Source organism: Dermacentor andersoni, chromosome 1 (assembly GCF_023375885.2).
Source record: "Dermacentor andersoni chromosome 1, qqDerAnde1_hic_scaffold, whole genome shotgun sequence".
Lineage (NCBI taxonomy): Eukaryota > Metazoa > Arthropoda > Arachnida > Ixodida > Ixodidae > Dermacentor > Dermacentor andersoni.
Genome location: NC_092814.1, coordinates 367,201,802 through 367,224,354, shown reverse-complemented (window position 1 = coordinate 367,224,354; position 22,553 = coordinate 367,201,802). Strand labels below are relative to the sequence as shown.

Genomic DNA, 22,553 nt, shown 5'->3' with positions numbered 1-22,553 from the left:
ACGCTTGAAGAATGCAGCTGCAACTCACATCTTAAAGACGGGAAGCGGCGTGCGTCGTCCGGACTACACTGCCAACCAAACGTCAACGACGCACAGCATCCGCCGTTTGCCGATGGCAAGCAAATAGATTGGAATAGCCTTACGTGAATCTGGGACAACACTTCATTAATACGTACCATGTGGCGGACGTAGCCTTCCTCAACCATACGCCTTTTTTAGTTCCCGGTTGCATGCATGCTGAACCGCACGTTTGACGCGTGGTCACACTGGCCCGACACAATACCGAGAAGCCACTGACGACGCCAACGATCGGGGACTAGTAGGCAGACCGTGTCGCTGAGATACTGTTATCAAACTATAGGGCTAAAACGGCGCAACAGACGACCATGCGTCGTCGTATAGTGCGACAGTTATCCATGCCGAAAAAAAAAAAAACAATGTGCCGATCACCGCAATAGCCGCAGTGCCTTCGCTAGTATTTGTTTTTATTTATTTTTACTTGAATGTGTTTATATAGTTATTGCATTTGAACTGGTGTCAACGTCTTTAGCGTAGGTTACGCCTAACTGATCCGACAAGTTCCTGCTGCTGCTACCAGTTGGGCTCAACTGAAGAGTAAGCAGTCAGGGCGCTGGAAACTTACAGTTCAGTTGTGGCCTGAGGAATTTGACGTCAACCACTCTTTGAGTCGTACAGTGCGCCCATAAGAAGCGCGAAGCGGCGACACGGCCAGCGCCAAGTGGTACGTCAGCATTTCCGATGACAGGCAGTCGCCTTCACTGGCGCACCCCTTAATAAGATGCGATTAACGGGATGGGCACATCTGTGCGTAATGTTCTTCCTAAACATTTATAATTAGCGAGATGCACTGTGCAGCTCTTATATCAAACAAGAAAAAAAAGAAACGATGCCTTCGGTACAGAAGCGTAAACAATCGCCTGGCTCAGTTGCCAATGGTGACATCACTTGCGTCAGCGTCTTTTTTTTTTTTGCGTAAAAACTACATGCTCTCAAAATGAGTGCTTAAATGCGCAGTGTCTCCCCTGACAACATTTATCATACGCGCAAAGTGTATCCACAGTGAACTGCACGAAAAGCGACGACGAGCTGTGGAAATAAACCAGAAGAAACCGTACTATACGATTCTTACGGGTTTTACGAGGGGCTCGACCATATTTGTCGGTTTAGACTAAGTAGTTCAAGTGTGCAAATATTTATGCGCTACAACCTCGTGGCCCTGTGACACTTCACCGCTGTTTCCTCTATATTTAAAGCAAATGACGAGTGTGGGCTGATCGTGCCTAAAATTCACTACTGTCGTGAATCTGTAACCTGGCGCGGAAACCCACGCTATAATATTTCATGCAATGAAGTTGCGAAGTTTTCTACCACATTGCGTATTAAATGATGTGCTCATTTCAGGCTATTTCATTTCTGAATGAAAGCATGTCAATGCAGTAACTGCGGCTGTTGAGTGCCATAGGGATGGTGATAGTGCGAAGGAAATCGTATGCGGATGGACCATGTTTGTTTTCCGGAATTAAAAAAAGAGCTCCCTTGTCGCATATAGTATAATTCTTCCCCACTAGCTGAATTATTGGAAGAGGTGTACATTACTAGAGCGAGCATTCGAAACACATGTTCAACTTACAAATAAAAATTCACTAATTAAGTTCTTATTTTTTTACTTAACGGTACATATCGCAATTTACGAATTGTAGCCGGTTACTTTGCAAAACGTATGCACTGAAATGAATGTCTATATAGGATGATAGAAGTTTCCAGATATTATTTCTCAAGAATATAGGACGAAATACATTGGCATTCCAGGTACTTTCGTGCTTGAATCCATAAAAGAGCGTTTTGGGAAAAAGTAAAGCAACAGTGCATTTTTACGGCGAGTTTTTGGTTCATATCTCTGGACTGGTATCATTCTGTAAATTCATTCGAAGTGTATACGCCTTGCAAACAGATCAAGCTTTTATGGACATCGACATTTAGTTCGCGACGTCGCCCCCACGTGCCGTGCAACTTTACCTTTTTTTTGAGTCTGACGCGATGGTGTAAGTTGCGCCGAGGAGGAAAAAAAATCCCGCTTCTGAACACAAACCTTGACTACCCAGGCGGGTTCGGTGGTGTTCGCCATCGTATGTGATGACGATAGGACCGGCAAACCATCGTCAGGAAGTGATTCTTGATCCTCGATTCTTTCGCGAAAATGCGACTGCGAAGCTGAAGAACAATGTTGGGCTTTACGCCCTATACGTCCTATAGACGGTCTATAGAAAAAAGTCGATAAAGTGTTTGTTTATTTTTTCTCTACTTCCCCTCTATGACTACCTATAGACGAAAGTCGATACAGTCTCAATTTTTGTCTATTGTTTGTCTACAGACTTTCTATAGACGAAAGTCGATAAGTTTTCTATTTCTTTTTGTCTATGCTGTCTATGGACGGTCTATAGAAAAAAGTCGATAAGGTGTTTGTTTCTTTTTGTCTACTGCCCCTCTATAGACTACCTATAGACAAAAGTCGATACAGTCTCTATTTATTGTTGTTCATTCTTCGTCTTGAGCATGACTATATACGAGAGTCGATAAGGTGTATATTTCCTCTTGTCTATTCCCGCTCTACGTAGTTCTTTAAACACGCACATACATACATTCCCACACACACACGCACAAACACACACACTATATATATATATATATATATATATATATATATATATATATATATATATATATATATATATATATATATATATATATAATGAAATGGGGTTTATTGCAGCTCGTTCGGGGGATCGCAGGTAGCTCTAGATCACGAGTCCTAGCGCTTCGCATCAACAGCCCGAGCTCGTGTCTCGCGCCGCAGCGGTGGCAGTCCGCACAGTGCCACATGCATATTGCCCACTACAACTACAGTGCCACATGCATATTACCCACTACAACTTCCCCCGCGGCGAAGAGGAGCCATCCTGGCGACCTAAGGCGATGATACGATAAGGGGGTCGTGGTACGGCTTGAGGCGGCTGACGTGAACGGTCGCGCCGCCGCGGCGGCGTTTGTCCGAAGATGGCGTCACCGGTTCGACCACATAATTCACAGGCGTAGTACACGCGACGATCCGGTACGGACCTTGATATTTCGGAGCAAGCTTTGGGCTAAGGCCTGGAGCTTGGAAGGGCAGCCGAAGCCAGAGGTGAGAGTCCACGGCGAAGGACTATGTGGGCTGATCGTTGTCGTGGCGATCTTTGTGGATTCCTTGGGTATCCGACGTGAACGAGCGAGCCAGTTGGCGGCACTCTTCAGCATGGCGAGCAACTTCGGAAAGAGGGGTGAATTCAGAGGCATCCGGGTGATATGGTAGTACGGTGTCGAGGGTAGTGGATGGTTCACGCCCATAAAGAAGGAAAAATGGTGAGAAGCCTGTGGTAGCCTGAACGGCGGTATTGTATGCGTACCTCACAAAAGGGAGGACATCGTCCCAATTGGAATGATCAGACGCAACATACATGGTGACCATGTCCCCAAGAGTGCGGTTGAATCGTTCCGTTAGACCGTTAGTTTGTGGGTGATACGCCGTAGTGGTGCGGTGAATAGTGCGGCACGCGGCGAGTAGCTCATTAATAACTTCGGACAAGAAGACACGGCCTCGGTCACTGAGCAGTTCTCGCGGTGCGCCGTGCCGTAAGACGAAATGCCGTAAGATGAATGCGGCGACGTCGCGAGCAGCAGCGGAAGCAAGTGCAGCAGTTTCAGCATATCTGGTCAGGTGGTCTACTGCGACAATTATCCAACGATTTCCGTTAGCACTGCATGGAAGAGGCCTATAAAGGTCGATGCCAACCCGATCAAAAGGACGTGCAGGACACGGTAAAGGTTGCAGAGGGCCTGTCGCATGAGAAGATGTCTTCCGTCGCTGACAGGATGCACATGACCGAATGTATTTGCGGACATAAGAATACATGCCGCGCCAGTAGTACCGCTGGCGGAGCCGCTCGTAGGTTTTCAGGACGCCAGCATGAGCTTGTTGTGGGTCTGCATGGAAATACGTGCATACGTCGGAACGCAAATGGCGAGGGATGACTAGCAGCCATTTGCGACCGTTTGGCTGATAGTTTCGGCGGTACAAGATGGCGTCCCGTAGCACGAAGTGGGAGGCTTGGCGACGAAGGGCTCGAGGGCATGTAGACGTTGAAAAACTGCTAAGAATGTCAATGAGAGAGACAATCCACGAATCTTTCCTCTGTTCAGACGGCATGTCAGTAACAGCAAGCGTAGCAACCGGGCACTCTACGGATGAACGTGGCGTTTCGTCGGATCGCATGGGCGCACGGGAGAGCGCATCTGCATCAGAATGTTGGCGCCCGGATCGATAAATGACGCGAATGTCAAATTCTTGGAGCCCAAGAGCCCAACGTCCAAGACGCCCGGACGGGTCTTTCAGTGACGCAAGCCAGCAGAGCGCGTGGTGGTCTGTCACAACGTCGAACGGACGGCCATACAAGTAAGGGCGAAATTTGTTTAAGGCCCAAACTATAGCCAAACATTCTTTTTCCGTGACAGAATAATTGGTTTCTGCCTTCGTGAGGGCACGACTCGCATATGCAACCACATATTCTGGAAAGCCAGGCTTCCGTTCTGCAAGGACGGCTCCAAGAGCAACGCCGCTGGCGTCGGTATGAACTTCAGTCGGTGCACTCGGGTCGTAGTGGCGTAGAACAGGCGGTGAGGTAAGCCGATGACGCAAAGTGGTGAAGGCTTGGTCACATGCCGGAGTCCAGTCGCGAAGGTCACCAGGGCCAGCCAGGAGCTTCGCCAGGGGAGCGATGATGCAGGCAAAATTGCGCACAAAGCGTCGAAAATAAGAGCACAGACCGACAAAACTTCGGAGCTCTTTCACTGTAGTCGGCCGCGGAAATTCTGCGACAGCACGAAGTTTGTCAGGGTCGGGAAGGACGCCGTCTTTGGACACGACACGGCCAAGTATGGTCAGCTGGCGGGCTCCGAAGCGGCACTTTTTCAAGTTAAGTTGAAGGCCGGCGGTGGTAAGGCAAGTAAGGACTTCGCGTAGACGAGAGAGGTGAGTGGTGAAATCAGGGGAGAAAACTACCACGTCGTCTAAATAACACAAGCAGGTCTTCCATTTGAGGCCTCGTAGAATATTGTCCATCATCCTTTCGAATGTCGCGGGTGCATTGCAGAGGCCGAATGGCATTACTGTAAACTCATACAGGCCATCAGGCGTAATGAAAGTTGTCTTCGAGCGGTCGGATTCATCCACTGGCACTTGCCAATAGCCCGATCGCAAGTCCAAAGAAGAAAAGAATTCGGCACCATGAAGACAATCCAGGGCGTCATCTATGCGTGGTAGAGGATAGACATCTTTTCGTGTAATCTTGTTGAGGCGACGATAGTCCACACAGAAACGAATCGAGCCATCTTTTTTTCTTAATGAGTACTACAGGAGACGACCAAGGGCTGCAGGATGGCTTGATAACACCACGTTCAAGCATGTCTTCAACTTGCTCGGCGATGACACGACGCTCGGTGGATGACACGCGGTACGGACGCTGGCGTAATGGTGCGTGATGTCTCGTATCAATGTGGTGAGAGACGGTACTTGTGCGGCCTAATGATGCTTGGTTGCAGTCAAAAGAGGCGTGAAAATCATTTAAAAGAGTAATTAGCCGCTCACGTTGTGTCGGCTCGAGGTCATCAGCAATAGAGCGACAAAAAATATCCGGTGGTACTCGGTTAGATGGCACATGAGGTGCCAGTGCTGTTACGTTGGCAGTATCCACGTCGTCGGGAACATGGAAAGGCACAATAACGTCAGCGTCCACAGTCTGGATGGTACCAATAGTCTCGCCACAGTGCAAAGTCAAAGTGTACGAATTTGGGTTAGAAATCAGTATTTCTGCAGCCCCATGGTGAACCGTGAGGAGGGCGAAAGGCAACAATATAGGCTGGCGGCGAATGAAGACGGCAGCGGGTGAAAACATGACCGTCGCTTCGGCAAGCGATGCGCATGAAAGAGGGACAAATACCGCGCTGTGAGGGGAAAGGTCAGTATCTGAAGCTACACAGATCCTGGTAACATCATGAACTTGAAAGTCGTGAGATGGCAAATCGCACAGAACGGAGAACTGAACCTCAGCACGTGCACAGTCAATGACGGCGTGATGGCGCGGCAGAAAATCCCAACCGAGAATCACATCGTGCGAGCAACAAGTTAGCACAAAAAAATCAATCGAATACAATATGTCTCGAATCAGCACCCTGGCAGTGCACATAGCGACTGGCTGAACTTGTTGTGCACTGGCTGTTCTAAGCAATAGTACCGAAGGCATCATGGTCACTTTCCGTAATTCACGGCAAAGTTTCTCACTAATCACGGATACGGCAGCACCTGTATCGACGAGCGCAAGACATTTGATGCCATCAACAGACACTTCAATAACGTTAGCGGGGGAAAAACGAGGACTTGGATGTTCCGACGATGACGCGGTTCGTGCCTCAGGAACTGCGGAAATCAGTTTTCCGCCTCAGTAGTACTGGCACTGGGCCTACGACGCATGGGTATATATATATATATATATATATATATATATATATATATATATATATATATATATATATATATATATATATATATATATATATATATATATATAATTATATATATATATATATATATATACTGCTTAGCGACCGGCCGCTCGAGTCACATTGCCTGTAATCGCGTGCTTCTTCACGCTCGGCAAAACACTTCTATGGAGCACGCGTTGAACAGAAAACTGTATCGGGAGTTTCTAATGTTGCTTTACAATTTTACCATTGAGAATTTTCATCTAATTAAAACAATTTAGAGAGAGAGAGAGGAAAGGGGAAAGGCAGGGAGGTTAACCAATTGAGAAATTAATTAACACTACTTACCTAATCAGGGGAATGCAAAAAAATAATCTGAGTATCTCCAAGCGATGGCCAACAACATTACCTTGGTTCTCTCTAGCTACGTAGCATTTGCATATCTTAAAACCTGGCTCAAACTAAGTGAAACACCCCGTATACTTCTTTGCAATTCGAATGATTTTCCACGGTTTCCTGTATGACCGCGGGTGAAGGCCGTAGGGTGGGACGTCACCAAAGGTCATGTTAACTTGTGCGAACAGCCCGTATACCGATTGTGGTAAGGCATGAGATGAAGTATAAAACAGCCGATACTGTAAAATTCTTATTCCTTCAGGTTTACAAGGCGTCTATAGATTGACAATAGACAAACATTGTCAATCTGGGCCCAACCCTTGTACGCTGTAACCAAGCGCCTGCAGGTACCGGTGGATAATACGGAGCTGCCTTTGATATAAGCCACTGAAGTTGTATACTGCTGAGATTGCTGTGGAGCCTATTTGTAGACTTTAGTATACAGATAGTGTATACCTCCGCATTTGTTGACCACATGATATGATCTACGTAGTCGCTCTCGGCAATGCCAATACAGTCTTCACAGTTGTCATAGCATCACTTTTGCGGCAGTAGAATAAAGAAAGCAAAACGCCAATCCAGTTATGATAATAGATGTTTTGAACGCCAACTTCCGCTACGAGTGGATTCCAAACAAGTATCAGGCTAACAGCGCAGCGACTCGATAAACCGATGTCGCGCATGTGGTGTGCGCGTTGTGTGTCGTGCGATCTCAGATACTTTTCACATTGTCTTCATATCTCGGCTGCATCACCAACATCGGGCGGTTTTTTGTTGATTGATATCCTGCACTATAAAGTCATCGAAGTTTCTCATTCACTTAATCTATGTGCCGAATTCTCTGAGCCCACCCACTATTTGGCCGGCAGTATTCCTGCGCAGCCACGCATATGAGTACCTCAATGCTGTACAGATTGCTTTGACCTATCATCGGAACGGAAAATTAGCACTAACATACGTGCTGCCATCACATTTGGCGGTACGCTGGAAGATATGCTACAAATGCGCTGTATTACTCATCGTCGCTGGCAATAATGCGTCTGAAGTGTCTGAAGGGCCCTGTAGCGGCTTTTACAAACAGAGCATTCATCCATCCACACGATAGCCCACAGCGTTTGTAACACACCTGCCAGCGCATTTCCTTCGTCAATGAAAAAAGATGAAAAATAGAGAAAAGCAACCCGTTCCGGCGCGCATGGCGCGCAGAGAGAGAGAGGAGACAAAAAAAAGAAAAAGGTGCTCACACTCCTCGGAACGCGCACGCCTGGCGCGTGGAGCTCCGACGCATGCGCGGCGACATAGCTGTCTCCGACAAGCGTAAGACAGCTGACATAAGGAAGTATATTATGGATAGAAATGAACATGCTCTCAGGAATGGAGGAAGCCTAAAAGCAGTGAAGAAGCAACTAGTAATTGGCAAGAATCAGATGTATGCGTTAAGAGACAAAGCCGGCAATATTATTACTAATATGGATGAGATAGTTCAAGTGGCTGAGGAGTTCTATAGAGATTTATACAGTACCAGTGGCACCCACGACGATAACGGAAGAGAGAATAGTCTAGAGGAATTCGAAATCCCACAGGTAACACCGGAAGAAGTAAAGAAAGCCTTGGGAGCTATGCAAAGGGGGAAGGCAGCTGGGGAGGATCAGGTAACAGCCGATTTGTTGAAGGATGGTAGGCAGATTGTTCTAGAGAAACTGGCCACCCTGTATACGCAATGCCTCAGGACTTCGAGCCTACCGGAATCTTGGAAAAACGCTAATATATTCCTAATCCATAAGAACGGGGACGCCAAAGACGTGAAAAATTATAGACCGATCAGCTTACTGTCAGTTGCCTACAAACTATTTACTAAGGTAATTCCAAATAGAATCAGGAACACCTTAGACTTCCGTCAACCAAAGGACCAGGCAGGATTCCGTAAAGGCTACTCAACAATAGACCATAATCACACTATCAATCAGGTGATAGAAAAATGTGCGGAATATAACCAACCTTTATATATAGCTTTCCTTGATTACGAGAAAGCGTTTGATTCAGTCGAAACCTCAGCAGTCATGGAGGCATTGCGGAATCAGGGTGTAGACGAGCCGTATGTAAAAATACTGAAAGATATCTATAGCGGCTCCACAGCCACCGTAGTCCTCCATAAACAAAGCAACAAAATCCCAATAAAGAAAGGCGTCAGGCAGGGAGGTACGTTCTCTCCGATGCTATTCACAGCGTGTTTACAGGAGGTATTCAGAGACCTGGATTGGGAAGAATTGGGGATAAGAGTTAATGGAGAATACCTTAGTAACTTGCGATTCGCTGATGATATTGCCTTGCTTAGTAACTCAGGGGACCAACTGCAATGCATGCTCACTGACCTGGAGAGGCAAAGCCGAAGGGTGGGTCTAAAAATTAATCTGCAGAAAACTAAAGTAATGTTTAACAGTCTCGGAAGGGAACAGCAGTTTACAATAGGTAGTGAGGCACTGGATGTGGTAAGGGAATACATCGACTTAGGACAGGTAGTGACTGCGGATCCGGTTCATGAGACTGAAATAATCAGAAGAATAAGAATGGGCTGGGGTGCGTTTGGCAGGCATTCTCAGATCATGAACAGCAGGTTGCCATTATCCCTCAAGAGAAAAGTTTATAACAGCTGTGTCTTACCAGTACTCATGTACGGGGCAGAAACATGGAGGATTACGAAAAGAGTTCTACTTAAATTGAGGACGACGCAACGAGCTATGGAAAGAAGAATGATAGGTGTAACGTTAAGGGATAAGAAAAGAGCAGATTGGGTGAGGGAACAAACGCGAGTTAATGATATCTTAGTTGAAATCAAGAAAAAGAAATGGGCATGGGCAGGACACGTAATGAGGAGGGAAGGTAACCGATGGTCATTAAGAGTTACGGAATGGATTCCAAGGGAAGGAAAGCGTAGCAGAGGGCGGCAGAAAGTTAGGTGGGCGGATGAAATTAAGAAGTTTGCAGGGACAACATGGCCACAATTAGTACATGACCGGGGTAGTTGAAGTATGGGAGAGGCCTTTGCCCTGCAGTGGGCATAACCAGGCTGATGATAATGATAATAATAATACCAATATGGATAACCAAGGGCCAGTTGGGAGAGAAGGAGGAGAAGCTCCAACGGGCAGCCAATTCAATAGAAAAATATACCTAACCAAGAGGACTCCAGTGCTGGGAGACGAAATCAGAACTCATTCGGCTCACAAAAAAAGAAAAAAAAACTGAGACCGTAGAACTGACCCGAGACTCACGCTCGAGATCAAGCTGGAAGGGAATATTATTCTGGAAAGGTGCATAGTTAGAGTGCTGCGGATGTAGCCGCAATCGAATGACAGATGTCTCCACACTCTAAACACAATCAGAAAAACAACACGACAGCTTAACAGGATCGGACTCACAATCGGACAGGGATAGGGGAACAAGACACCCTCAGACTGGTGAAAAGCCTGGTGATTAGCCAACTAGTGTGCTCACTACCTTACCATGCCGTGAATAGGGAGGAAGAAAAAAAGGCTGATCGAATAATAAAGATGACATATAAGAGAGCCCTGAGGCTGCTACGCAACACTTCAAATAAGAAGCTGCTATCCCCCGGCCTCCACAATACATTTGAGGAGCTGGCTGAGTCCCAACTCGTAGCGCAGAGGAGTCGATTAGCGCAAACGACAGCCGGCAGAGCTCTTCTTCAAACAGTTCGCCTTGGAGAATGCATACAAGCACACCGAAACACCATAGGGCTACCCTCCTAGATCAGAGATTTGTATGGATTATCACCAATGCCATAAAACCTGTATCCCACATTGCACGCAGGAAGGAGAATGGCTAGAGCAAAATACATAGACAAAACAACGAAGTACTTGGACACTGCAAGATTCACGGATGCTTCCCCATATCAGGGCAACGCAAAGGATATGGTGGCAATTTCCGTAAACCGAAAATGTAAAATCACGGCTTGTGCTTCGGTTTCCCGAGCAAGCATCATAGAAGCGGAATAGATGTCCATTGCCTTAGTTCTAAGAGAAGGCATAGAGCGAAACGCTCCACTGACATAATCTCAGGCCGCATGTAGGAAGTATCAGAGGGGGAAAATCGGCGTGAAGGCACACCGGATACTAACGAAAATCAGTAGAGAACTGAACGTCAGGTATACCAAACAATAATTTAGGCCCCGGGACACGAGGGTGTTACTGGGAACATCCATGCTGATGAGGCAGCTCAAGGTATCGCTAATTATCGAGCTGCCGATGGCAACATCGTGAAGGATGCAACACCCACTGATCCCAGATATAAAGAAATCTTGTAATGCTACAGAGAATTGAGAAGCCTCTACACAGAACCGCACGAGAACCTTCCCCCCTTGGACTCTGCGACGTTACGTAGGCTCCAAACGAACACATATACAAACGTCCATAGATTGCACATACATTACCCCACAGCATACAGAGACATATGCTCGAGGTGTGTGAGCACATCGACACTCTACCACATCACATGGGAATGCCCGGTTCACCCCGAAGACCAAGATGAGAAAAAACCAAAAGTAAGGTGGGAAGCATTGCTTTCAGACTCGGCCCTAGAAGACCAGCTCAGGCTGTTCCGGAAAGCAGAAAGGATGGCGAGAGCCAGCGGTGCCTTGGAATAGGGGCCCGAACACATGGCGTTGCCCCGTTGTGAGGTAAACAAAGTCTTTTGTGCAAATAAACTTTTCTTGTTCCGCGCGTCTAAGTAGTATTTATTCTCCTCCACCTGTCAGCGACGCAACGCCGTGTTCTCGGAACTCTAATAAAGCGAAGGAGAAACAGATTCTCCTTGCTGGTTACTCTTTCCCCACGCCACCCTTTCAACTTTCACAGTACTCGAACGGCTTTGGGCTTTTTGCGCGGCTTCAAAATATGGCTAGCGAAGTAGCGCGGAGTGTTAGAGGCGCAGAGCTAAATCTGCCGGGGCTTATAGCGATGCGTCGAAGTTCGGTTTCATGGCATAAGCGTTGGCTGATGCTGGCCGGTCCGTCGCGGAATCCCCCCTCGACCTGAGTGAAGACTGTCACCATTAAAGCTCAGCAGAAAAGTGCGCGTCATACAAGCACGCGTATACGAACGCCTGAGATATACTTTACAACGTTCACTGGATTTACGACAGGAAAAGCTTCTGAAAGCGTGCCAGCGCATTCAGGTTATATAGCGGGGGATCTCAAGATACGACGCCATACAAGAACTCGAGAAAAGCAAGAGTACCTTGCTCCGCCTGCAATTTTGTTGCAACGATGACTGGCTGTTTTAGATCTCTATGCAAACAAACACCTGGGACGGGTATTTAAGATATGATCGGCACGTTGGAGTGGAGCGCTCGGCATGCACTAGGTTCGTTCTGTAACCCCGATAGGTTCCAAAAGAGAGAGCTCTCACAGGCTCTGAAATTTTCCGTAGAAGGTCTTTCGAGATTTAGCTGGGTCGTGAGCACGTGATCTTGACCACTTGTAAATAATGTGAGGTAAGTTCCCGTGGCGCGAGAACTGATTCATCACTTTCCCGGCTTCTGCGCCTTAGCTGTCTTTAAAAGAGTATCTTTGGATTATACGGCTCCTTATCTCCTCATTCCGCAGCTTGAATCGGAGAGTGGAGTATCTATAGACCATTCGAGCAAAAGCTTCTTAGCAGCAGTTCTCATCGACGTCCCGCGTTCTTTCTTTCGTATACTGACTTTCCACCAGAATCACTTTCAAAGTCATACATAATTATATGAAGCCTTACGGAGAACGAAATACATCCGTGCAGCGTTTCAGAGGGTGACTAAATTGTATAATACAGCCTAGAGAGAGAGCGATACTTAGAGAGATAGAAGGAAAATAAAATCTGAAAATGTTAGCCTGCAGAAAGGCTTGGTATGCTACCCATGAAAAATAGCCATATGTTGGAAAAGATGGAGCGAGATAAACAGAATGGTAGGTGACCCTAATGTTTGACTTACGTGTCTCTTAGCGGCTCTCGCACCTCGACTTTGGTGTTCTTTAGGTTAACTTTAGGCGCACGTAACGCTCGAACCGAAGTGCGAGGCAACGCTTTTCCTTTAATTAGCCGGTTAACTATCAGGCCACCTTCTTGTGTCAGACACCATTAGTTAGGTAACTACTTCCGCTTTCTACTTCCGGGTTTCCACGAATTTCGCCAAAGTCGTGCTCACGTGCAGGGCTCTAAACATGTTCGTAGGGGTGGGCAGCGGCACCTGGACGAAGGACAAAATGAAGTAGACGATGCGAGCCTAGACTAACTGGTTTATTTTTTCAAACAAGTGAATAAATATACGGAGGACGGATCATGTGATGAAGTGACGCGTACATGTGGTGAAATAATCTCCTTAAGTCTAAGATTCTGTGCTTTGGTGTGCGGTAATCAGTGATTTCTAAATAATTTTAAGAATTCCAAACACTTCAGTAACTCAACTTGTAACTAAACTTATGTTCTGATATCACATATATAACGATACCCATGAATGTTGTACTGAACAATTTTTTTCTATCTGTTTTATATTTTGAATTTCGTCCCCCGTTGTCTCGGTTATTTCTAATTCTAATTATTCCAGACAAATCAGTAATTCCAGTTGTAGCTAAACCTATGCTCTGATATCATCTCTATAATGATCGAAACCCATGAATTTCGTACTGCACTAGTTTTTTCTGAGTTTTCTTCTGATTTTTTTTCTCATCGCCTGGGCCTTACCTTGAATACTCTGTAGCGCGAGCGCGAACAATTACGAGTCATCAGACACAGGAGGAAGAGGAAATGAAGAAAGAAGGCAGGGATCTTAACCAGAAATGCGTCTGATTGGCTACCCTACTCTGGGGGACGGGAAAGACGGTATAGAAAGATAAGATAGAGGGAGGGAGGAGAGGAAAGCCGCGGTGAGCGCGGGCACGCACGCGGAGGGCCTGAGCGAGTCAAAGACGTTTACATAGGCCAGTCACTCTCAAGAAAGACAAAAGTGCCTTCATAGCTTTGTGGGCCGACGAGCGATGGTGACGGTCTTCAAGTAGCACCTGCACAGACAACGGCCGATCGTCAGGTCGTGCAATGCGATAGATGATGTTTGTCTTTCCGACTGAAATCGATGACAATGGCACAATAAATGATCGATGTACTCTTCCACGCCGCAGACATCGCATGCAGCACTGTCAGTGATTCCAATCAAAGTAGTGTACGCCTTCGTGAAAGCCACTCCCAACCATGCACAGCCGGTATAGAAGCGATGCCTCAGGTCGGTGAAGCCCGGGTGGAGGTCGGAGTTGTGGCGAAGGGTTCAGTTCGTACAATCTGGTGTGGTTTATATTTGGGGTGTTTCACTCTGTTAAAGATAGCTTGCGTGCCAGCTGACGAAGCTGTCTTGCAGCATCTGTCCTGGAAAGAGGAATGGGAACGATGTTTTCCTTGATGTGAGCCCCGGCAGCTTTGTCTGCTTGATCATTTCCACTGATCCCGCAATGGCCACGTAGCCACTGGAAAATAATTTCATGCCCTTTCTGTTTGACGTCGTGATGGAGTTTGACAATTTCGTATGTTAGCTGTTTGTGAGCTCCACGTCTGAGAACTGACTGCATGCTGTGAAAAGCCGGTCTCGAGTCGGAAAGCACTGCCCATGTACCGGGATTTTCTGTGTCAATGAATTGAAGCGCACTGCGCAGAGCCGTGAGTTCTGCAGCCGTGGACATCGTGACATGTGACGTCTTGAATCGCAGTCTTACTCCTCTTGGCGGTATAAACACAGCACCCCCAGAACTGGCCGATGTGGTCGATCCGTCAGTATATATGCGTACGTGACTACTGTATTTCTTGTACAGCAGGAGTAAGCTCGATTGTTTCGGAGAAAGCGGTGGTAGATCTGACATTTTCTGAAGTCCTGGAATTCTGCGGTGTACTTCAGGACGGCCTAAACACCATGGAGGAGACCCCGACCTTGCCGCAAATGTGTACTCTTGTGTAAGCGAGGCACGATATGCACTGGCAGTTTTCTAAATGACGTGCGGAGTCTTTCCAAGCTGAGATCGGCGAGGTGGTGGCAAGGGGTCCTGGCAGTGCACGACATGTGTCTGACATGTGCACGCATTGTCTCGACGACGATGTGCGTCGTGATTGAATAATCTTGAGCAATGGCAATAGTTTGCAATAATGCTCTGAACTGTAAGTAAATTGGTCTTGCAGGCGTTGGATATTACAGGTAGGCTGTACCGGAGAATCCCAACAAATAACACCCCATACAGCTGTAACATGGATTGTGTGGACATCCCCCAGTTCATTTCTGCAAGGAACCTGAATAGATGACATATAGCAGTCAGTCGCTTTTTCACGTGGTTCACGTGACGAGTCCAGAACAAGTCTCTATCGATCACAACACCAAAGAGCGTGTCACGTCTCCTGCACGATATAATTTGTCGGTTGATTGATATGGCGTACGCAGACATTGACTTCCGGGTAAACGCTACCACTGTGCACTATTCCCACGTCACCTCCAGACCTTGTTCACGAAGGTAGCATGATGTCGAAGGCCGCCTTCTGAAGCCGAGCGCGAAGCTGAAGCCGTGTCACCCCCGACGTCCAGATACAGATGTCATCGGCGTAGATAGAGTCGAACAGTGCTTGACAGGTCCTCGAGTAGTCCAATAATGGCTAGATTAATAAGCGTTGGGCTTAGTACACCGCCCTGAGGGACTCCGTGGCTACTGTAATACTGTGCTGTCGGGCCGTCCCCTGTGAGCACGTAGAATGATCGCATCCGTAGGTAGCTACGACCCCAGAGATATATCTTTCCACCAAGCCCTATTGTTTCTGAGGCGTTAAGGATGGCTTCATGGGTAACGTTATCATGAGCCCTTTTAACGTCTACAAACAAGGCAGCAGACAAGCGTTTACAGGTCTTCTGGAATTCGACGTACATTAGAATGTCGATAACGTTGTCTATAGATGAACGGCCGCGTCTGAATCCTGTCAACGTGTGTGGGTAAATTTCATTGTGTTCTGGGTACCTCTCCCAGGAGTTATAATCATCCGTTCCATTAGTTTGCCTACACAGCTAGCAAGCGCGATCGGACGTAATCAGAATCAGGCGACTTGCCTTCCATTCTTGAGGAACCGTGCCACTGCCACGAGTCATTGTACAGGAGCAGAAGTGCTTTTCGAGCTCGTTCACCAAAGTTACAAGAGGGCGGTATGTAATTCCATTTGGTCCTGGCGCTAAGGAACGCCTGCATAAAGCAAGCGCAGCCTCTAGTTCGCCCAGAGAAAAAGGGCACATCATACAGGGATCACGGGAGAATGGTAAGTGATCGGCAGCCCGCGTTCAAGTGGAGCTTGTTTCACCGGCAATCCTCTTACTGGAGGACTCAGCGACTTCAATTCCTTCACATTGTAGGTAAATAGCCAGGGATTTAAATAGGTGGCGCTGTCCAGGGGTTGTACGGAGGCCACTAACAGTTCTCCATATAAGAGACAAAGGCTTTTGGGGATCCAGAGACTCGCAGAAAGACATCCATCGTTGTGAAGCCCAGCTTCTTATACGACACCTTATTTTCCTCTGCGTGCATCTGGCCAATCTCAAATCATGAATGGACTTTATGAGCCTATATCTTCGTTCCGCACGGCGGCGAATCGCCCGAGGTTTCTCTAACTCGATGTCGAATTCGTAGCGTGCGGAGATTTTCAAAATAGAATGTGTGGTAACCTGTAAGGCATCTTTTATTGCGTTCCATAGTCGGGATGGTATGTTGTTTCGACAGCAGTCTTCCATGATTGATTTAAATTTCGGCCAATCGGTGCATTGGACGGCACCGGAGAACTTGGAGCTAGTAAGCCCCTCAATAGTGAAATAAGTTGGGATGTGGTCACATCCCCGCGTTTTCAAGTCCGAGAACCATTGAACCATTCTGTTAAAGGAACGCAAAACAAAGCTAAGCTCCAGGCAGCTACTATACGCTGTTCCTCGCAGATTGGTGGGGCTTCCATTATTTAACAAACAAAGTTCTCGTTCAGAGGCAATGTTCACTAATCGTCTGCCCCTTGAGTTAATCTTATCGCTTCCCCAGAGATAGTGGTGGGCACTGAAATCTCCAGTTATCACCCACGGCAGCGGAGTCGTTGTCGAAATTTCCCGTAAGCGCTCGCAGTTTAGACGACTTGATGGTGGTAAGTAGGCTCCCACAATTGTGCGAGTCACCTTCCTCTTCTTCACAGTCAAACACACGCACTGCTTTTCATTGTCCGGTGACACGGGGTGCTAAACACACGTCATGTCACGGCGTATAAAAACAATAATCTTGCTGCATTGCCCGTGGGTGGAGGACATAATGCACTCATACCGGAACAGTCTGATGGCAGATGACACGTTTGGCTCACAAATGACAATAATGGGAAACTAATTCACTAATACAAACTGTCGAAAGTCGGATATACGCGACTTAAGTCCTCTGGCGTTCCAATGAAAGACGGATGCATTCTAGACCTCCTCTCGAAACGATGGTATCTGACGTGCCATTGCTTTACCCTACAGCCAAAAGCACTGGACCCAGGTCGTCCAGCACCTGCAGCGTGCTCTGGGCCGACGGGGTTTTCATGTTGTTGAGTAGAACACGCATAGCATTCATCAGTAACTGCAACATTATTATAACCTGGCGTTCATCAGATGTCGTTGCATCGGTGCTTTGTGAGGATGTCGATGATGGCGCTTTCCTAGGTGTCTTCGCGGCACGTCGTGCGCTTGGAAGTGCGGCCCACTCTGCAGGATGATCGAGCCCTGCTACTTTCTTCGTTATCGCGCTATCTTTCATGGTGGCGCTCCGCGTTGTTGTAGCAGCCGCTTTGGTGGAAGACGGCGTGTTGTTTGTTGCGGCGTTTCGCTGCACTCTTCGGTGGGGATACCGTCGCCGCCTAAGTGTAGCGGCAGCCTCGTTCTGTGTGGATTAATCCCGAATCATGCGCTTCAGAACCGCGAATTCCTTCCGGACCATTAGGCAGTCCTTCGATGGGGAAATCAGGGCACTTCAATATACAGATACGGGCTACCTAAACACACGTATAAGCTAACTCTAAAAAGTGCAGCCCCGACTTGCAAACAGAGCTCTCATTTATTTTTATCCCAAGACATACTGACCTGGCAACAGTTTGTAGCCTCGTTCAATCAGTGCAGAATACCTGTATTTAGCTTCTGAAGGCACGACAGACCTTACTGCCTATTAACTGTGGGATGGTACGCAAAATGCTGCAAGACTAGTCGCGGTGCGGAGTTGCTTATATGAAGGCCGAAAACAATCAAGTATCGTACCTGTAGTAGTAGAGCAACACCGAGAACAAGTGATTGCACCTTTCGGAGGCCCGCTACGCCCAAATACTTCCCTTTTTTAACCTGTGCTCCGAGATATCCGACTCCAAAATTTTATTTGTCGTTCGCATGATTACGCATGCAAGAAAGTTAGGATCGACGCAAAGCTCATCCCTGATGTGACGCGGCTGCTGCGTGCGGCGTTTCGTCGGACAACGGCGCGGAGTCATTGGCAAAGATGATCACTTTCCCACTTCCCCTGTCTCAGTATACTCTCAACTTATGCACATGCATTGCACTAATTGTTTATAATGTTGAAGCCAAACTGAGGGCACGTGTGTCTACGGCGCAGGTTATTTCGCATCTGTAGTCGACGGTAATTTGGTAATTATAGGACGAGACTCAGTAGCACAAATACATAATGTAAATAAGGAAACACAGCGGACCCGTTGTACCACTGCGCCCGAAAGTACTCCAGTTCGTACGGCGGTGTGATGCGCGTTTTTTTCCTTTTGCTATAGGGAACTGAGAATGAATAGTGAGAAAGAACTCGAGTTACGCTAAAAGTCTACACTCAAGTTTAGACACTCTAATTTGTGTAGTAGCAGTTTGACATATTTTGTCAAAATCTTTTGAAAAGTAGGAAGGTACTAGACTAGAATGAGGAATGATCAGGAATAATTAACAGAATGTTGAATAAAAAATACACCTTGTAAATCATTTGAAGCCTCCATCTTTCTGGGAACTTCACTCTTGAATAATCAAAGATTCCATTTCATTTGTGTGGGAAACATATAAAGTGCATTTCGTATAAAAGACGCTTTTGGAATCCGAGTTGTGATCCTATAATGTGCTTGAATAAAGAAAGTAAGTCAGGTTTGAAAACAGGATGCCGATAATATTTTGCCCCCTCTACTAAGAGATAGGAGAAATATATTACAGGAAAGACATAAAGGTTGACCTGACCTAGTGTGCTCTATCCTGCTGCCGTAAATATAGTGCACAGTGTAAAGGAGAATGTTTTTTACGTGGTTTATGGACTGGAATCACGTTCCTGAGCTTACATTCAGCAGGAAAGGAACCAGTGTCCAGTCACTTCTGGAATATTATGCTTAATATAAAGGATATCTGGCTGTGATACTCAAGAGCTTGGCCGTAATGTGATCCCAACCAGGAGAACATGGAAGTTTTAACTCCTTAATTGTGTTTTCCATGTCATTTGAATTCAATGTTGTCGGAAACATTAGGGTACTTTAGTAGTGATGTGTGTGCCAGGAGAATTGATGCGCTATAGCCGACGGAAATGTGGAAAAATAGTTGGGCCGAACTCATGCGCAATGCTTATTGTGCTACCGACCACTGAACTTAAAGCCCCCAACATTTTATTGAATTGCCTTTCAGCATTAATAACCATGTATTTTTTAAGGAAGAAAAACCCCAGCGGAACCAACCTTGGGCAAAAGGTTAGTAATGGTTAGCTTGCGCATTACGACAAGATACGCGCTGCGGATATCAGCGACGAAAGCATCCCTCAGCCACCTTCGTCTACATTGCCGAGAGAGCGGACACGTGTTAACGCCTTAAAACCTCCCTACCTTCTCCTTTTCCCTTTCCTCCCTTCTTACAAGGCACGACCGTGCTTCAGCCTTCTATAAACGGAAATTTCGATTTTCATCGTAAGCTAGAAGATGCGCGCACTCATATTTTTGTAAGTAACATGTTGCTATGCGCCGCGCGGTAGGCGCCAAGCGTCTCAAGGCGCTGGCCTGCGCAGGAGAAATTCGTAAGTGTGTTTTATCCCGGCTTTTTAGGCATGCATCCCTGGCCCAATAGTTTGAGCGTCGGGGGTTTTCTGTATAAAAGCATGGGAATGAATAAGAACGCCGAGAGAAAGAGACAATTCAACACGGCATACAGAAGAGCGCATTGGAAGAAAAGAGAGAGACATGGCACATATATGACACGTATTATACGACATGACATATGTACAGATGAATATATTTGTTATGATGAAAACTGCGCGTTCAGTAGTTGCTTCTGTGGAAAAAGACGAATAAACGGAGAAGGCGGGCACTGCGAAGAGAAGAAGAAGTTGGAACAATGAGTAACTCTTTGCCTGGTTTCTTCGCGTCTCGTTAGTTTTATACATTTTTGGTGGCGAAAACCTCCGTGCGGACTCGTTACCTTCATCGCACGTCTCCAAAGGCCTGCTACTTACCGCTCCGCGTTGCGAGCGGCGAGGAATGACTGGATAACACATCGTTCATGATCGGCGTGTACACAAGACATGTATCAAGAGCTAATCGGATGGATCGCCTCAAGACCAAGCGGTCGGCTCGACGAGCACAGAATACGCAGATTATGCAGGAAGCACAGTTGCTACTTACAGATCCTACTGTGCACAAGCCCAAGCTTTCAGGTATTTTTGACCGTCTATCTGCTAGCAACAACCAGCTCTCCAAACCAGCTCTCCACTTACTATATGCCACATCGGGAAGTTATACGAGAGCAATCGCTGACCACCAAACTCCGAGTCGATGCACTAGAAGAGCACATTGCCGGCGATGAGCTCGAAGCAGAATACCTAACTCATGCAGAATATAACGATCAAGCTATCAGCATGCTTGCCGAGATTCGGTGCAAGATCGACGCTTTGGCAGGCGTAGACAGTACAGCGGAGTCTGCTCCTCAAAATGCAACCCCGACAGTTCCTGACGCTATGCCCAGAATTGGCCCAAGGCTTCCGAATCTTGATATGCCGCCATTTAAAGGCGACATTCACAAATGGGCACCTTTCTGGGAGCAGTTCGAGCAGACTGTTCATCTCAAATACGCTATATCGACAATGATGACGTTTTTCTATTTTCGGCATTATCTTGTCGGGGAAGCGGCAGCGGCCATTGCCGGTTTATCTTTACCGACTTCTGAAGCTTGCTACTCAGATGCTGTAGAACTTCTCAAAGAACGTTTTGGCGATCGTCAAAGAATAGTGCAGCACCACCTGACAGCGCTTCACCATCTACCTCATGCAAAGAGCGGAAGCGACGTACGCGGCCTCAGGCAGCTGTATGATGCCGCGCAACTACATATCCGTTGTTTTACTGCACTAAAAGTACCCATTCTCAGTTTCTCTGCAATACTGATAGATATTCTACAGAAGGCATTGCCATGCGAGATCGTTCTTGCATATACGCGAGGAAAGCGAGGTCAGACTTTACGTCAACATAAGCCTGATACGAACCTCTCGGAGCCAGCACTGGCAGCCGCAACATCGGAAGCGGAGTTAAAAGAGCTGCTCATGCTCACACGTGTTGAGTTAGAAAGCCGAGAGCAGTGCAACACATCGTCACAACGATCTGTCGACCGTGCTGAGAGAACTGGAGGGAGCAGCACCGCTTCCATACTGCAGAGTGCATCATACAGCTGGAACGAGTGTTTCTTCTGTCGATCTAAGCACAGTACACGCGCCTGCGACGCCAACCTATCTCTTGTCTCCAAAAAAGAGAAGCTAGCTAAGGATAACTGCTGTTATATATGTACATCACGAGGTCACCAAGCACGGTCTTGCCACGTCAAACTCACGTGCTCAGCTTGTCACGGAAGATACGCCTCGAGTATGTTTGACCCGAACTACAGAAAGAGAAATACTATAGCGGAAACTTCGAGACCAGCGGTGGCTTCAGGTAGTACAGCAGGGATAGTCTCGTCGCAATCAGCAATGTTTTGCGACAGAGATTCCACAAACGCTTGCGCAAGGACGAACAGAGAAGTGTAGCTGCAGACTTTTCGCGCTTTTGTCGTTAAAAATAACAGGTCCAGATACATCAGAGGGATTACGGATGGAGGCAGTCAGAGATCATTTATCACAGAAGATCTGGCTGTAAAACTACAACTGCAGGTACTGGGAGACACCAGAATATTATTCAACACGTTTGGCAACACATCCCCAAGTTCTGCTGAAGTACGAAAGGTTGTTGAAGTACCACTGCGTAGTCAGCACTGTTCCGACATCCATCTTGTTCAATCAATTATAGTTCCAGTTATCTGTGGCGACATTGCTGCGCCGACAGCTGATAACAACTTCATTCGGAAGCTGCGATGTGAGGGCAAATTTCTTGCTGACGACAAGAATTTTCTTGAAGCGGATACTGAGAACGGCCTCAACTTGTTGATTGGAGCTGACCATCTTTGGGAAATCATGATGGGAGAAGTTGCAAGGAGCATAGAAATTCCAAGACTGG

General features: G+C 47.0%; 1 protein-coding gene across 1 annotated transcript in view; it reads right to left on the bottom strand.

Annotated features, from left to right (window-relative positions):
- LOC126516660 (tachykinin-like peptides receptor 86C) overlaps window positions 1–17,608 on the bottom strand; it is a 162,993-nt gene extending 145,385 nt beyond the window's left edge. Inside the window, exon 1 of the mRNA XM_072289680.1 lies at window positions 17,538–17,608. Within this exon, the coding sequence (XP_072145781.1) occupies window positions 17,538–17,608 (71 nt within the window). The remainder of the gene's footprint in view (window positions 1–17,537) is intronic.
- Between the last annotated feature and the right edge of the window lie 4,945 nt (window positions 17,609–22,553).